General features: G+C 41.6%; 1 protein-coding gene across 7 annotated transcripts in view; it reads left to right on the forward strand.

Annotated features, from left to right (window-relative positions):
* Positions 1-2,150: 2,150 nt before the first annotated feature.
* Positions 2,151-18,309, forward strand: part of FOXO3 (forkhead box O3) — a 152,261-nt gene continuing 136,102 nt past the window's right edge. For 5 of the 7 annotated variants that reach the window (XR_012158011.2, XR_012158012.2, XR_012158010.2 and 2 more), the window contains exon 1: positions 2,156-4,086. Coding sequence is in view for 2 of the 7 variants with exons in the window: in XM_073336948.2 (XP_073193049.2) it covers positions 3,520-4,086 (567 nt within the window). In the remaining 5 variants the exon portion in view is untranslated. Of the gene's footprint in view, positions 4,087-18,309 lie in introns of all 7 variants that reach the window. The other 2 variants (XM_073336948.2, XM_073336946.2) reach the window with 2 other exon arrangements.

An 18,309-nucleotide genomic window follows, 5' to 3' on the forward strand; every position in this document is an offset into this window, starting at 1 on the left:
CTGGTAATTCTGGCAAATTAATTCCAACTATCCAATGCTGGTCTCATTGAATACTGAGCTATATAAACTTTTCTTAAATAGGATAAATTATGTTTAAAAATCTCAGTGCACACCTCAGTCACTCAATAGACCAGGGGAATATTAGGAGGGAGAGCCTATCACCTATAGGTCAATGGTTCCAGCCTGTGAACTATTGAAGGTCCTTACCATTTAGTGACTGCTCAGAGATGAACTGGTGGGCTAAATTCTTTGTAGAGTGCCTAGCATCATGGGGTCCTGAACCATGATTGGGGATCCTAGGTGCTACCACATTATAAATAATACAAACTAATAATTAGCTTAGTTCTCAGCGGACAAATATCAGTGTCACAACTGTACCCTTGGTGATATCCTTACCAGAGTCTGAACTACCCTTTAATTCCTATAGGTGGCCTCTGCAGACATGCTCACAGAGTCAAACCTTGATGATCCTAAATGAGGTGTGTGTTAACTGCATTGAAATTTCCCTTTGTTGTTGGAACCTATGTTTATCCCAATTAATTCAATGTCCCCATTCCATCAGGAAAATTGAGGATTACTTGTATCCATATTAAAATGTACTAAATCTTGTAGTTGACATCTAAATTATATCCTATATCTGTTGAAGTGTTGTCTCCTATAATAAAATAATGGTGAAAGACTCCTAATGGGAGCCACTCAGATTTGCAATGGAGACAAAATACATAATTAGGGCCAAATACTGAGCCATACTCAGTTTTGACTTACTGAGAAAGGCATGCAGCATCAGAGCCTCACTTTTTTATAACCATTTAAAATCAAATTATTTCAGACACTACGGCTAATCCATAATTATAAATAAACCAAGGATAATTTTATTTGTCTTCTGAGCTAATTCTATTTTTTTCTTCTGCCATGAAACACATTAGAAGCAAACCAATTTTTCAATAGGCAGTTGTCTATAACTGGTACTTGGGAAGATGCTATTTTTGTATTAAATCGAATTTTAAAAAGTAAATACAAATCTGTGCAGTACTCATACATTTATGTTGCTATGTTGTATATTTATACCTACATTTATGTTACTAGTTCTATATCTGGTATACCCGTTGGCTTTGCCAGACTGTAGAAGTAATTAACAGAGCCTTCCATGGAGCTATTTAGGAGTGGTTTCTATTACAGTATGTACTCCAAAGAGGAAGTCAAGTGGAATTATATGCATATACATACATGTCTGAACATGTTCCCCTAGTCACTCAAAGTGCGGAATGAAATTTTGAAGAGACACTGTCATATTATATTTGGCGTAAAATATAGATTTTCTAAAAATAACTTTTACAAAGTTTAAAATCAAGGGAAACAATTCCATGAATGTAGAACAAATATTACAATGAAAACAGTTTTTAAAACAAAACGAAAGCAAAACAAAACAAAACACAACAAAAAAACCCCTCTGTTGTGTTTACAACCCAATAGTGAAATGATTACAAACAATATATATTGAAATAATGTGTTAGTGGATGAGCACCTAAGTGAATCTGACTAAAATGAACTATAAACAGAAGTGATACTAATTAGTCTATTTGCATTGTCCAAAATGAGATAAATACAGAAAGTCAACAAACAGTATAATAATAATAATACAAAAATACAATGTTGCACTTTTACAGCAACTTCTATATGAGAATCTCAAAGGACTTTACAACCAGAAATCAATTATACCCCACAACTCCATTATGAAGTAAATACATATAATCCCTATTTTACAGATGGGGAAACTGAGGTACAGCAAATGAAGTGACATCTTCAAGATCACACAGAGACAGTGGCAGAGTGGATTAATAAAAAAAAGTAAGTTAGATGTTCTCCCGCCCTCTACTTTGAATAAATTAAGATGTTTGTAGCCAGGCACTGGGCTTTACAATATTATATAGTTAATAGGGTGGTGTCTCTTTAAGTCTGTATCTCTTTGCAATGTGATAGAAACATACATGGCCTGATACCATATGACACACTCTGACTCTACTTTCTGAATGTCCTGACTTTCGAGGAGTTAAAGACAGACTATTAACAGAGCAGTTGACAGAGACAGATCTCTATGATAACACAGGTTTCTGTAGTAGCTTGGAAACTTGCCCCTCTGCTTGCGGCTTAGCTCATCAGCCCTCCCAGTGGGCGGGGACACGGCTGCTGTATGGTTAGGTTGAGCCTCGCTGCGTGCGTCTATAACTTTGTGTTGCTTGCTGCTGCTGGTGGTGGTTAGGAGAAGGAATGTGGAAGTCAGTAGAGTGCAGGGTGACAGGCTGGTCGGGCGAGCTGCAGCAGCAGCAGCATTATTTCTCCCTGGCAGATCATTTGCTTTTCCCCTTCTGTTTACAGAGGTACCGTGCGGTTGTTTGCCTTCTCCTCCTTTGCCTTTAAAGGGAAGGCGACTAGAAGCCGAAGACGCAGCAGCCGGAGAATCAGGAAACCATGCGCCAGCACTGCTTTTTCCTCCTGTGAATCTGGATCTTTATTTTTGCTGGAGAGGGTAGAGGTTGCTGCTGGTTCTTCCCCTTCCCTCCTTCCCCTGCCGATGTGTCTTCCTCTGTCCCTTTTGCCAGTGTTTTTTAAATGACTTGAGCGGAGGGGGGAAAAACTGTCAAGATGGCAGCAGCAGGAGCAAGGAGGTTATGAATGTGGTGTTGATGCTGGAACAAAACCCATCCTCTTGGCAGCCCGACGGAGGGCTTAAAGCTTCTGGACCTGTTGGAAGACTGGTGATTTGATTTGTTTTTGTTTTGCTTTCCTCGCAAAAAGGATAAAAAATCCAGAGTGGCTTTTTCTTCCCCTGTTCGGTTGGTTGTGAAATTTAGTTTTGTATATATATATCTATAGATCTGTATATTTTTTGGAAAGTGGAATGCATAAGTACGGCAAATGCTAGTGTGCGATTGGAGGTACATTAAGACTTCAGCTCCCTCTGGGGCGTTTTGAAGGAGGAAAAAGTCATCAATGTAATTTGAAGGACCCCTCTCTCTTTCCCCCGGCCAGAGAGAGAGAGAAAGGGACACGTCTGCCAGAGCAGCCGGGAGCAGGCTTGGTGGTGTTGGAGGGGTCTCTCTCCGCTGGATACAGCGTGATTGCCAGTGGAGCGCTTCTGCAGCTGCATGGAGTGAAACATAAACAAACACACACCACTGAGCTGCACCAACTCCACTGCGTTTGGGCTGCCGCTGGCGCCATCCCCCCCACCCATCGCGCACAAGGGGCGCATCTGGAACCTCTGGCCTTGCCTGATCCCTTATTGATCGCCTTGTGATTATTAGTGGTATTGTGTGTGTGTGTGCGTGCACTGTCTGCTGGGAGAGGGGGCGGGGGAAGGCAGGAGGCTGCAGGACTTTAATGGAGAGTGGCATGTTCACTCGCTCCCCCCTGCCTGGTAGGCACTGATCCGCAGCGGCAGGAGGAGGACTGGGGTCCGGACCTGTCTATCCCATCGCAGCACCAGGAGCAGCAGCAGCGGGAGGAGGGGAAGCCAAGATGGCAGAGGCGTCTCCCGCTGCCCCCCTCTCCCCCCTGGACGTGGAGCTGGACCCCGAGTTCGAGCCCCAGAGCCGGCCCCGCTCCTGCACTTGGCCCCTACAGAGGCCTGAGTTGCAGGCGAGCCCGGCCAAGCCCTCGGGGGAAGCGGCCGCGGACGCCGCCTCCATGATCCCCGAGGAGGAGGACGACGAGGAGGAAGGGGGCAGCTCGCCCATGGCCATCGGCAGTGGCGGCGGAGGGGAAGCGCTGGCCCCGGAGGAGGCGGCGCGGCTGCTGGCCCCGCTGTCCGGGGTCGGGACGGAGGGCTCGGGCCAGGCCCCCGGGGCAGCGGCCGCCGGGGGCAGCGGGCTGGGCGGCGGGCAGCCGGCGGCGGCGGCGGCGCCGCGGAAATGCTCGTCCCGGCGGAACGCGTGGGGCAACCTGTCCTACGCCGACCTGATCACCCGCGCCATCGAGAGCGCCCCGGACAAGCGGCTCACCCTGTCCCAGATCTACGACTGGATGGTGCGCTGCGTGCCCTACTTCAAGGATAAGGGCGACAGCAACAGCTCGGCCGGCTGGAAGGTGAGGGGGGCCGGGGTGCCCCGGGACCAGAGGGGGGCTGGAAGGGGAGGGGTGGCGGAGCGATGGCGGCGGGGCGGGGGGCCCCGGTGGAAGAGGGCAGGGGGCCGGGAGGTGCCCCGGGGGGGCAGGAGTGGCACTCGGGACGGGGGCTAGGGAGGCTCTCGGGCGGCGGTCCCGGGGTAAAGGTACAGGGAGGGTGCCCGGGAGGAGGCGGGAGGGGGGGGCGGTCCCCGCGGGGAAGCGCCCGCGCTCAGCCAGGTAAACCCAGTAGCAGGCCCGTGTGCGGCACCCCCGGTGCGCTGGTGCGGAGGAGCTGGCGTGGCACGGGGCGGGCTGGCCCCCTGGTCGGAGGGGCGATGTGTGACCGAGGCGCCCTCGGCCGGAATTAAAGTAATTAACTTGTTCGCGTAACGCTGAGGAGCAGCGTGTTCGTGCAGCGTCCGTGGAGCACAATACTTCGATCCCAGCCCCTCACTTCGCAGGCAGCGGGCCCGTCAGTGCACCAGCCGGGGGAGCGTGGGGAGTAGGGCTTTCCTGCCTTTGAAATGCAAGAAGCAGATACTCGGGGGAGACCTTGGACTCTTGGGCCTCTCAACCATTTGAGCTCCTCGTCTTGCACCTTCCTCTTCCTTGGAGTGACATCTGCCAGGCAAACTCTGCCTTGCACGGTTCTCCAGTTAAATATTAAACGTGGGAGGCACCGGAGTCCAATGAGCTTCCTGGAAAGCTCTGGTGAGACTCCTCTTCTTATTGCTTGGCTGGCCGGGCCCCAGCACCTGCTGCTGACTGAACCGGTAGCTGATGTTTGCTAATTTGAGAGTGACCCAGACTGCCTCCACTATGTACTAGCGAAACAGGCGGCTTCTCGGCTGGGAGAGGGGCTCTCTGTTTAGATGAACTTGGCTGACTCCTCTCTGTTGGCCCACGTCAGTTTCTTTAATGCTCGAGGCACGTGATTTAAAGGGGGTGTGTGGCGTGGCCTCTGAGATCACAGTGACCCTGCTGCAGCCAAATAAAATGTTAACTGTTGGACGAATTGTCTCGGTGTGCTTAGCCTGATGTGCTTAAATGGACACCGTCAACCTGAAATCTAGTCAGTTAAAAATGAGTTAAGAGTAATTGCGGGGACCACATCTGCGTTGGAATCCCCCTGTAGGTCGTGACAGCTTATGCTCAAATAAATTTGTTAGTCTCCAAGGTGCCACAGTACTCCTTTTCTTTTTGCGAATACAGACGAACACGACTGCTACTCTGAAACCTGTCAATTTTTGTGGTTTTACAATCGCATTTTCTGAATTCGGAGGAAAAAAAAGTCCCCCCTTCTTCCCTTGCTCTGCAGAAGACTCAGCCAGACCTGAAGAAGAGCTCTGTGCAAGCCCGAAAGCTTGTCTCTCTCACCAACAGAAGTTAGTCCAATAAAAGATATGATGACCTAACCCACCTTGTTTCTCACAGAAACAGTAAAAATTAACTAAATACAGAGGAAACAGTGGGAAGACTATACACAGAATGCTGTCAAATGATCAAAACAACAAACTGAAAATAGACAAATATGTTTTCTTCAATTTTTTTCAATTATAGGAATCTTAGCTGTTGCATGTGACAGTAGTAGGCCAAAAATATACAGATGCAAATCTCAGAGTTCAAATATAGAATTACTACTAGTTTTTCAAGAAAAATTCAAATTCCTCCCTCCACCCAAAAAAAGCCAAGAAAGGTATATGCTTTTCTTTACAAAGTTAAATTAATGGTGGAATTCTTTAAAGGGTGACTTCTCTGAATGTTTGGAATTTTTTTCCTGGTATGTTAGTGCATATAGGGACAACATCAATTGAAAAATCACACATATCTGAGAAATTTCTATTTACAGTTTTTACAAATCACACCTATGATTACTATAACGTAAAGACATTAGAGAAAAAATCATTTTCCAGATTGTTTACTTTGTGCATGTGAAAACACATTGTATATAGTCAGGCTTTTGCTTTTGAAGATCGCTTTTAAAATAAAGGTCTTACTAGTAGCTAATATTGGGTAGACAACATTTTAAAAGTACTTTACAAAAAGCGTTTGCTTTGGTATTGCATGTTCATCTGTTAGTATGCCATTTGCTAAAATGCCATTTATTTAAATGTTGCAGCTGCACAGTAAGAATGGGCATTTGCACGATGTAGGTGCTGTTTACAAAGGAGGGAAGACTGGTTCAGTTAAATTACATCGTGGTGCCACTATGTGCCATTTAGGATTGAGCGTCTTAGTGGATGATAGGAGGAGGATTCTTGAGGAAGTTTTAGCATACAGTATTATATAGAAGTTAACTTTCCTGCTAAATCTCCTTATTTGATTCAAATAATAGAGAGCTTACATGATATAAAACAAATGAGTTGGAAATGTATAAGCTGGAAGAGTCTCATATATTCTCATGCTAGTAACCCATTCTTATGTTTTGATTTCTGAGTAAGACATACCACTAGGAAATTAATTTGAATACAGATGCAGGATTTTCCCCTCCCAAATGGAGCATTACAGGAAAAATGTTTGCACTGCATTTGACTCAGGTTAGGGAAATATTTTAAGAAAAAAGGCCAGTTGTTTAATTCAAGACTGATATCTTAAAAACAGATGCATTTTAAAATTGGATGCCTATTTTATACATTGAATTTGATGAGCTTCCACAAGCATGATAGAGAGTGTGATAAGGCTTAAATCGAATATGACAATCCTTGCTTTCAAATATATACCTTTATGTCCTTTGCAAAAGCATTGGTTTCAGACCTCAGCTGTTCTGTCTTATCTGCTATGACAAATCCAGTCTTTTATTGAATACTTTGAGTTTTCAGTCAATGATATCAAATCAAATGGAACTAAAAATTATAACACAACCTATAATGTATAGGGTCTAATACTACTTCCATTGAATTTGGTGGCAAAATTCCTACTGACTTTAGTGGAAGTAGGATCTTGGCCATCATGCAAAGTGCTAACATTGATTAGTATGCTTAATACGCTTGCAGTTTTTCTGACAATTTATACTTTTAATTTGATATTGATTCCATTTCTGTGCAGTATTAACTGGTACTCGGAGCTAATTAAAATATTAAAAACTTGGATCCTTTGAGATTTCACTGATATAATTTAGTTCAGAAGTTTCTCACTGGTCTCTAAAATGACCTTCATCAGAAGATGAGGGCACATTAGAAGCTCAAAATCTTGTTTATGGTTGAGTGCAAGTTGTCTTTGAAACTGACGGTAACATGTTTGATTTTGTTAGCAATCTGTGCATATGTGTGTGTGTGGCTGATAGGAATGTGATAAAGTCGGGAAAGGAGAGGTCAGGAGCTAATAATCTGCCAGGCATCCCAAAACAGAGGTTTTAATTTCTGACAGGATTAGTGTTCTTTTTAAGGTGTGCATATGCATTTAAAACAGGGATCTTTCTGTTTCTTGACTGGAATATCAGTTACTTTTTTGTGGAAACAATCCTGTTAGACTCCATCTACATCTGAAATGGGTTGTTTCCACAGTAGCTTGGAGAGTGATTCCCAGCTCCTGTGTGCTAGCACGGCTTGAGCTAGCATCTAAATAAAGACGCGTGGGTGCGGCCACAGAGGTGGTGTCTTGTGCTGGCTGCCTGAGTGAAGTCCTGCCCACTGCCCTGGGAATGTATTCAGATGGCTAGGCTGAACTGCTGCCCATTCTGCCGTGGCCACTCTGCTCTTTTTAGGCGCTAGCTCAAGCAGAGTAAGGAGCATACATATACTTGTGTTGGGAATTACACCTCCCAGCTGCTGTGTAGACATCCTATTGGTATCTAAAACACAGTAAATGAATATACACTGTTTTATCATTTTATTTCCCTCATAAGTATGGGATATAACTGTTTAAAGGACATATGACTAAGCTTTTCACTTTGGACCTTGGGAAAAGTGACAGGGAAACTGAGATTTTAAAAATGATAAAGATTTGTGTATGAGAAAGCCTTTTACCATAGTCTACAATTATTTTATTATATAAATAATTTGAGCTTCATAGACAAAGAACACATTTAACAGTGTTATTTCCCGCTTGCATCAAAAGGGGAAACTGTCATTTTAAATAAAGGTGAAAAAGATAACTTAGTTTTATTATCATACATGTTATATATGAAATATTAATTTTGTTTCCAGTGTAATCAGCAGAAGAACATACTTCATAAAACTATCTTAGATTATTCTCCCCCAGAACAATGACTTTAAAAGCTATAAATTAAAATTACAACTATCATTCACCTGCTTTTTTTTTTTTTTTTGCCTAGGGCATTAAAGCAGAAATGAATATTCAGGTGTGGTTAGGAAGACAACATTATGTTTCCTCTAATTCAAATAAGATTTGTCCAGTTCACACACCAACAGGCTGATTTGTTTCCCCCCCCACTCGCAACCCATTGGAATGTTAGCTTATCTAATGGTGGTTGGCAGCTAACTAGTGCAGTAATATAATAAATCTTCCTAGATGCAGCATACACTCTAGTATACTCACATGCAGTCTTTTCAATACTGACCTATATGTTTCCAAACCACCCACAGTTATTTAGATATATGATTCAATATCTGCTCACTGCTTTGAAGAGTGATAAAAGTGAGTATTTTAGTATTTGATGTCTATGAAAAAAATGCTTTGAAAGAAAGAGACTGTGTATGCTCTGTTGTACAGAAGCACATGTCCTGATAGTGTCTTGTCAGTGCACAATATGTAGGCGAATTTTATCATTACTACCACAGAGGTTCCTGTTCACCAGACTTGCACGTGTTCAGTTTCTAAATGAAAGTATCTAATGCCACATCAAAATGCTGCATTAAAAATATGCATTCACAAAATCAGTGTATTAGAACTGATTTTTATTACTTTGTTAAATTGTTCAGGATTCAGTAACTTCCTTTGCTCAATATTTTCCATCTGCCCTGAATGGTATCTTCAGGCACCTTTGTATGTAGGTTGGAGGAATGTGCAGTTTCACTGTAACTTCTGTAAGTACTTTGGTATCTCTTGCTATAATATTATTTTGTAACTTCTTATGGCAATACTTTGTGAAACTCAATTCTTTCTCTACATGAAGAGTACACTAGAGGGACTATTTTCCTCTTTATTGAGCAGAATCCCAAGACTGTGAAATTGGTCCTTTATGAACATCTACCAATAATTCCTGAGTTTAAATGCAGACCATTTGTTTTGTTTTATTTTTGTATCATGAGCCTAATAGTTTTTCACATGTTCCTTACGAAGGATAAAGACCAGTTACTAGTATGTGTAATTGTTTTTGGAAACTTTATTTGAAAGGTGACACCAAACATGAATATACTATAATTCAGCTTTGTTTTTAGTGACTGTAAAACCTACCTAGATGTTGTAATTGTTAAATGTCACTGCGGGCTTGTCTACACATGGAGTTACTCCATAATAGCTATTCCTGATTAATTCCACACATTGACACTCTTATTCTGCAATAAGCATGTTTCATTCCAAATTATCTGAATTCACTTCAAAGTGGATTAAGCTAATTCAGAATAAGGCAGTCTTCTGTTAGAATAAGAACATCCACACATGCAATTAATCAGGTATAGTAACTGGCAATAGTTAATGAATAGTTTAAATTCACATCCTGCCTTATTCTGGATTATTTTTTATGTGTAGACAGAGAGTCCCACACGTCTTTGATATGAGCCTCTGTCTATGAGATTTAGTTATCCATCTAGATATCTGGTAAATGTGCCAGGAATAGGTAATCAGGAATAGCTGTTTTGGAATAACTCCCCATGTAGACAAGCCCTCAGTGACATCCAAGGTCAGCACCGTTTTTGAAAGACTGTGGGGAGGGAGCAGCACCAATCTCTTCCCTTCTCACTTCTCTTCCAGTAGGAACTGCACTTAGCTTCTCTAAGGTTATGTCTACACTACCCATGTTACAGCACGGCCGCAGCAGCGCTGTGACATGGGCAGTGTAGACACGCTTTATTGCCGGGGAAGAGCTCTCCCGGCGATTAAAAAAAACCCACCCCGAACGAGCAATAATGCACTGTCTATACTGGCACTTTTCAGCGCTAAAACTTTTGTTGCTCAGGGGTGTGTTTTTTCACACCTCTGCACCACAAAAGGTTTAGCGCTGAAAGTGGAAGTGTAGACACAGCCTAATAGGAGCAGCAGAATGAAATTTACCAGAATCGCATCAGTTGCACTCTGTGCACTACTTCCCTTTTCTGGGACCCGACTATCTGGAGTAATTGTTTTCCAGCTTTGTACTATATTCTTTATTTTTATGTGAAATCTAAAGTAGTTTAATGATTCATACAGAAGTGTGTGGACAAGGAACTGTAGTATGACTGTTTAGATAGCCATTTAGTAAAGCACTTAAGCACATGTTTAACTTTAAACATGTGAGTAGCCCTTTGGGGCTTCTGCGATATTACTTGGATGCTTAAAATACATGTTTCAGAGCTTTGCTAGTTCAACGCCTTAGTGTGTTGTGCTTTGGTGAACTATTTAAGTGAGTTTGGTCAGTGTACTCAGAACTGAACAAAATAAAGAGACTACACAGTTCCTGCCCAAAATTCTAAATTGGCAGACTATACAGTTCTCACATCAGATGGATGGAAGATGATCCAAACTGTAGCTCACAAAAGCTTATGCTCAAATAAATTTGTTAGTCTCTAAGGTTCCACAAGTACTCCTTTTCTTTTCACTATTTAAAATGGTAAATCTTTTTTGCTTTCTTTTTAACCTTCCAGTAGAAGTCAGAGGTAGGTAATAAGGCACATAAACTGATGGTCATGACCATCTTACATCCATTATTTCATCTTATATCTGTTAACTCATCTACCTATGCTTTAGATATCTGAATAACCTGCATTAAAATTGCTCAGTTTCTCCAACATTTGCATCCATGTAGTAGCTATTGTAGGTGCGATGGAGCTATTTGACAGTGTTTCTCCAATCATGTTCAACTGAGGAATGCCTTTACTGAAGGGCCTTTCTGATACAGATGTGTCTGCCACCTCAGCTGATGTCGCTATCCCCAAATAATCACAGGTTCTGAAAATGTTAAGTGAGGCCCAAATAGCGTTCACAGCAGAGGTAGACAGAGCTCTTGATAAGTGTGCAGAATGACCTACCTGATAACAGAACACTCTGGGGTTTGGGTTGCTTTCGGTGTGGCTACCGAAATGTATTGCAGTGTTTAGTAGTAACTTGTCAAGTTATGTGCAAAATCATTCAATTCAATACTGCTTGCTTAGCACCACAGCAGTTTAATGACAATTATTTATGCTATTTCATTTTTGTACACTTTCCTGACCATTACTACACGCTATAGTTCTCAGTCCTGTCTAGGCTAGGAAAATGTGGTGTGTTTAGCAAACATGATAGCTAACACGTGTTAATTAACATGTTTTAAACACCACGTAGCACCTAGGGTAAACAAAGACAGGGGCCTAGTTTTCCTTTAGCCTGTGGCCCCTTTTAGAGTTTAGAGAGATTAAGACCCTTTACACTGCCATAGAGATGTAAACCGGCCTTAATATAAACCAGAAACAGGCTCAGCAGCGTTTAAAAATGTGCTAGCAGGTTGTTGTGAACCCTAGATTCCTTTCTAGAGTTGACCATGACCAGCTAATATGTTACTGAAGGTGTTGTTTAAATGGTAGGTACAGAGTCATGTTTAAAAACTTGTTAGCTAACGTGTTACCTAACATGTTTTCAAACACAACTTATTTTCCTTGTCTAGACTGGACCTGTATTTACTTCTGTATTGTTGTATATTTATCATTGTGTTCTACTCTGTTCTCATGCTATGGCAGGTTGGCCTCAGCTTTTCTACCACATGGAATAAATGATTAAGAATAAATTATTTAAATTGAATAATTTTGGAACATCGCTTTCATGATCTAAAGGCATTTGTTTATTTTAACTAGAAGACCTTCTGTATTAGTTTGATCTATATTCCTCTAACCATACACCAGCATCCTTATAGTCTGAGAGTGTGCACTCTTTGTACGTCAGTATGGGACTCTAGCTCTAGACAGAGATTTCAGATCCTCCAAAGGTCCCCCCCCCTTTTTTTTTGAGCAAGGGTAGTTCTGGACTTGTTCGCCCACTTGATTACCTGTAAATAGAGATTTTCTTCTTTCTGGGTGCTCAGTCAGCACCTGTACCCCAACATTAACAATCAAATTCAAACTTAAAATATTGTTTATTGAAGAACTAAAGAAAACAAGCAAGAGAAGAATCTGAGTGTAATTTTGAGAGATGAAAAGCCATGATAGTACAGACTTTGATGGTATGTCTACATAACATGTTCTTACCCGATTTTATAGCCTTAACTTCCTCTACTATGCACACAGAAAATCTCTGGCCTGGATTTGGGGTGCTTTAAGCCCAGGCTAGCTTACCTGACTGGGGGTGCAGGTTAGAGCCCAGGCTTCACTTTATCTCAGTCTGGAATCCATCCACTTTTCAGTGAGGATGCAGATAAAATTACTCAAATACTGATATTCCTCCAGTTCCCTTCCCACATTCTTTTTCAATTGACACAGTTGACTGGGAAAGAATCCTAGAACAGCTCAGCCCAAAGAGCCCTGGGTTATGCACTCAGATGCACATGAGTGAGTGCAGAAACAAGAGGACACAAAAAGAAAAGGAGTACTTGTGGCACCTTAGAGACTAACCAGTTTATTTGAGCATAAGCTTTTGTGAGCTACAGCTCACTTCATCGGATGCATACTGTGGAAACTGCAGAAGACATTATATACACAGAGACCATGAAACAATACCTCCTCCCACCCCACTCTCCTGCTGGTAATAGCTTATCTAAAGTGATCACTCTCCTTACAATGTGTATGATAATCAAGTTGGGCCAATTCCACCATGATTTCAACAATTTCAACAATTTCCATCCCACCAGCAGGAGAGTGGGGTGTGAGGAGGTATTGTTTCATGGTCTCTGTGTATATAATGTCTTCTGCAGTTTCCACAGTATGCATCCGATGAAGTGAGCTGTAGCTCACGAAAGCTTATGCTCAAATAAATTGGTTAGTCTCTAAGGTGCCACAAGTACTCCTTTTCTTTTTGCGAATACAGACTAACACGGCTGTTACTCTGAAAAATGAGGACACAGTAACACAGGTAGACGTTTGCTATGGAAGTACCCAAACCTGGGCTATGCTAACTTGGGTGCTCAGACCTGAGTGCCAATCACCTGCGTTAACTGTGTGGTGTAGCCCTAGCCTGAGACTTAGTCTCAAAGCTAAAAGTTTGTAAATGTAGAATTTACTAATTATTTGCAAACTCCTCCTCTCTCAGGGTGAAATTTCCCCCAGTGCTGAGGTTCAGCACAAGGCCCTATGCACTACCTAAGCCACATAAGTCCTTAATATAAAATGTAAGTAAAGTATAGAGATTTATGAGTAGGGGCCTACTTAATTCTCAGTTTTGCGGATTTCACTGAAATTGTGAAATACGGGATTGTTTGCTAAATTAACCTTCAAAATATAAATATGTATTATTCATAAATGTGCTGCAAAACTTCTGTGATTACCACAATGCAAAAACAGATGTCTATAATGCAATATCACTGCAATCATCATAGTGTATAGTTGATTGAGAGTGTCTGTCAAGTTGCATGACATAGACTGAAGTGAGCACGACAGTCAATATAGTAGATCTTAGATTGAGACTGTGTCAATGGTTAGGACAATAAGTGAGCACGGGAGCCATCAGGTCGAGCGAAAGGATCGTTATTGCATATAAAGATGGCTGACAAATCAACAAAAGCCAAAAAACATTTCTGCTTTGAGTCGTGTGAAGCAGCACCTAGTAAGAACCTTACCTGCAGACGGTGGTGAATTGTTTTGTTCATCTCGCAGCGTGACTCTAGGTTTGTTCAGAAAAAACATGATTGATCGTCATTTTGATTCTGAATCACCTATGAACCAAAAAGCATGTGCAGAGGCTACGGATCAGAACACAAAACTCACGACGGTGGCCACACTGTTTAAAAGAACAAAGAAAGTAGTTTAGCAAAAAGAAACCTACAGTGGAGTTAGTGGAGACCTTCACTGCTGTCAACATACCTTCAGAAACAAATGGATAATCTGAAACAAAGAGAGTACTTTAGAAAGCTCCCATGTGCAAACGAATTTTGCCAAGATTATCTAGAAGAAGTAATTGCGAAGCATGTTCAGTCTACAAAATCTGTGCTGGTGGAATATAATTCCACTTCAGTTGTAGCTGATGGAGAAAAAGATGCACAGGATATGTACTTACTCCACTTTTTATTTGTATCTGGCAGCTGGAAAGACAACTGCATGCCTGTTTTCCTAACAGAACCATTCTGCTTGACTTCATAAATTTTTCAACTGAATCACAAGCTGTAGTAAAGGTTGTTGTAAACTAAGGCTTAGATTTCAGCAAGGTCTCAGCATTTCTCTCTGACGTGATGTACATGTGCAAAGCTTTCTCTGATGTACTACAAGGAACGATGCCCAGTGTAATTCATGTTACCTGTAATGCACATTTCCTTTTAATGGCCGTTGATCTCTTGTGCACACATTTCCTTCATGTGGATATGCTGGATTCTTCTTTTAAAAAAATATTCAAGCATTGTCTAAGCTGTAAACTACGATTCAAGGCCAATCAAAGTGTTAGCCAAGCAGTGATGCTTCCACCTGAAGTGATCACAAGGTGAAATTCATGGTTTAATGCAGTTGCTTACCACCATGCAAAGAATATTAAATACTACCAGCAGCACTTTGGGTGTGAGGCGCTTGAAATCACATCAGGCACACAGTCTTTGCCTAAAGTCTCTGAGCGACATTGAAGACCAGGTGAAGTTCGTGGCTGAGAATGCAGTCCAGTTCATGCAGCTTCTAACATGGTTTGAAAGTCGGCAGGTTTTGATTCACAAAGCATACAACAAACTAATAGATCTGATCCGAGATATGGCATCGGAGCAACTTTCAGGCTGGCAAACAGAAAATAGCTGCAGGCAAGAAGTGTTCCAGTAAAGAGCAGAAAAGTTAAACCACTACTACAGGTATGATCAGTCACTTCCACCTCTGTTTAAACAACCAGCTGCTTACTTTTTGAGTGCTTTTCACTTTTTCAACCCAAATCAGGGGCCTTTTCTGTGGTTTGACCCTGAGGTAATTCAAGCAATTCCTGAGGTGGGAGAAAGATAATGACAATGAATGTGCTTACCTGACCTTTGTCAAAGAATGCCAGATGCCAGTAAAAGTAACTCAGTTTTGGGACTCTGTTTCTGATTGGTTTCCAAATCTCTACAAGTTGACAAAATGCTACCTTACAGTTCCTACCAATTCTGTGGATGCAGAATGTGCAGTTTCAATGTATGGACAGGTATTCACCCCACTGAGACAGAAAAAATGAACTGCAACTGCTGGTGGATGCTGCATGCCGGTGTTTAACAATTAAAATGGACTATTTTATTTAAGTAAGCATATATATGTATTTCTAAGCTTTATGTACAACTTTGTGTATTATACTTTATTATTACTAATTCATTTAGCAGCCTTCTTTATTCAGGGCAACTTGCAAAGGTGATAGTAAGTATAGTGGGGTAGCCGTGTTAGTCTGTATCCACAAAAACAACGAGGAGTCCGGTGGCACCTTAAAGACTAACAGATTTATTTGGGCATAAGCTTTTGTGGGTAAAAAACCCACTTCTTCACTCCTCATTGTAAAGGTGATAGTAGTACAGTACAATACTTGTTGTATATATACTGTATGAACACACCTGTGAAATTTGCTATTTATGCCATGACCAAGTTGTGAAAAATGTGGGATTTCTCCGCCATTTAAGTAGACCCTTATTTATGAGGGCTCCCAGGGTTGGGGTGAATTTCATCTTTGATACAACTTGCAGCTTGGGTAGATAGGCATCTTCCAAAAGTCAGAGGTTGTTTTTTTGGGGTGGTGCGGAAGGGGGTGGGGGAGTGTTTTGTCTTTTCCCCTTATCTTTATGGAGAGTTTTGCTGTACAAGATTCCTGCACAGTTATACTGTATAACAGTTTTCACCTGTATAGAACATTTTAGTTTTAGAAGAGGTAGAGTCATCTTCTATAACTTCATTTTTATTCAGAAGGAAGTAACCTATGTAAGTCCTCTCTAACTTATACTTCAATATAGCTGTACTTGAGAAGATTGTTTTGACACAATTTCAGTCTGTGATTGTAAGCATTACTATTTCAAGGGCTCACTGTTATCCTTGCTGTGCTGAAAACTGTTTGATTACTCATTCTGACAATACAGTTCCCACCCTCCCCTGTTTATCCACATAGATCAGAAGCCTCTGCCTGGGGGGAGCTGCTACAATTCGGATGCAAATTCTAGTGTAGCTTCTTTGTACCCTGCTCAGTCATTGTTAACACCTGACAGGGAATCTGACCAATGTGCATGGTGTGTTCATAACCAGAAACAAAGTAATGAGTCTCCAAAGTCTCATAATTAATATGCTTTGCTAAACCAGACTAATACTGAAAATAGTAGATTCACTTTTTCTGCAAGCATAAACACAGAGGGTTCAGAGGCTCTCTAGTGAATGCCATTTACAAATATCTCAAAGCAAATTTCAACTTGAAGTCAAAAGGAGCTTCCTGTGCTCAACATCCGGTCCAAGTTGGGCACTGAAAAAACAGAGACATCCAAAATCAGTGAAAAGAAAAGGAGTACTTGTGGCACCTTAGAGACTAACCAATTTATTTGAGCATGAGCCGAAAGCTCATGCTCAAATAAAGTGGTTAGTCTCTAAGGTGCCACAAATACTCCTTTTCTTTTTGCGAATACAGACTAACACGGCTGTTACTCTGAAACCAAAATCAGTGGTCACCCTTGGAAATGTTGCCTTTAATCTGTGGAGATACATTTGTGTTCTTTATGGATCATGTTGTATGGATTAGCCCACTCTTCACCATGACTACTACCACAAAGATATTTGATTTCCAATCTCTAGTACTAGCTATCCCCAGCACCACCCCTGCATTTCATCTAGACCCCTTCTCTGCATCTTTCTCTCATTCAGTTATAATTTTGATTCTGTCATCTGTATCTGTGTGCAAATTTGAAAGGGTTGTTCTGTCTGTTCAGTATTATTCTGGCTGTGCTATCAATTAGGTGGTATCAAAGAAAACAGTCGTACTTGTGGGCATCACAACAAGGATTTACTGTTAATAAGCAAAGCGTAGTTTACAACGGTCTGAAAAAAGTCGAGGGCTTTTAATATGTGTACTAGCAATATTTTCATTTAATTCAGAGGTGAATATTCATTTTAAATTCTTCAGAGAAAGTTTAATCCATCAGTCCGTCTTTTTATTGATCATTTCCCCAGTACCTCCTGATCCTCTAATCAGCTTCTTTTGGTATAACTGCAGCAGTCATGAACAAAATGCATCTACGCCTGGAGCTCTCCAGTTAAATCTTTCTGTTTCAGAGATGTTACAGAAAATGTTGGTTTACCCTTTCAGACAGCAGGATAGGTTTCACATCTGTCTTTTTCTTCTTCGCCTTCCACTTCGTTGCTGAAAACCTCCCTTTGGTTTCTTGTGTCTACAAATTCAAGGACTTGTAGACATCCATTGTTCCACCTTCTGTTTGGTGCTGTATTGGTCAGTGCTTCTCTCAGCTGTTTCCAACAGTCTCAGAATAAAACTCCAAATGACTGAGGCCCTGGTCATGTAGTGAGAACAATGCTGCACACACACCCTGGCACCTCTCTGGAGCCACATTATCTGTCCAAAGCCATTTGGCAAGATCAAGGTCTTGGACTCTTGGAAGAATTTGTACTTAGCAGCTTGTACTTGAAAATTTCTCCCCCAAGGAGGTAGCGTTACGAAAACAGTCCATCTGGAAGTGTGTAAGCAAGTTTTCCTTCCTCACCCCCACCGTTACCTCTTTTTCCGCCCATGCTTTTGAATAGAACAGTGCTCAAGTTTCTGCAGTTTATATTCAGAATATTTGCTTCTGGTCTCACAGTTTGACCTAGAGTATTTATGGAAGTTGAATTTCCTGGTTCTTAAAATCTTGCTAAAGGATGGGCCTAGCAAGAATATAATTCAGATCAAAACTTTCCCAAAGTTTGTGCGAGTTGATGCCTGAAGTTCTGGTATAGACCTATCTCTAGCATAAATATATGTTTGCTGGCACCTCATGGAGGCAATTTACCTGTTGTATTCATTGGT

Source organism: Lepidochelys kempii, chromosome 3 (genome assembly GCF_965140285.1).
Source record: "Lepidochelys kempii isolate rLepKem1 chromosome 3, rLepKem1.hap1, whole genome shotgun sequence".
NCBI classification, from domain to species: Eukaryota; Metazoa; Chordata; order Testudines; family Cheloniidae; genus Lepidochelys; species Lepidochelys kempii.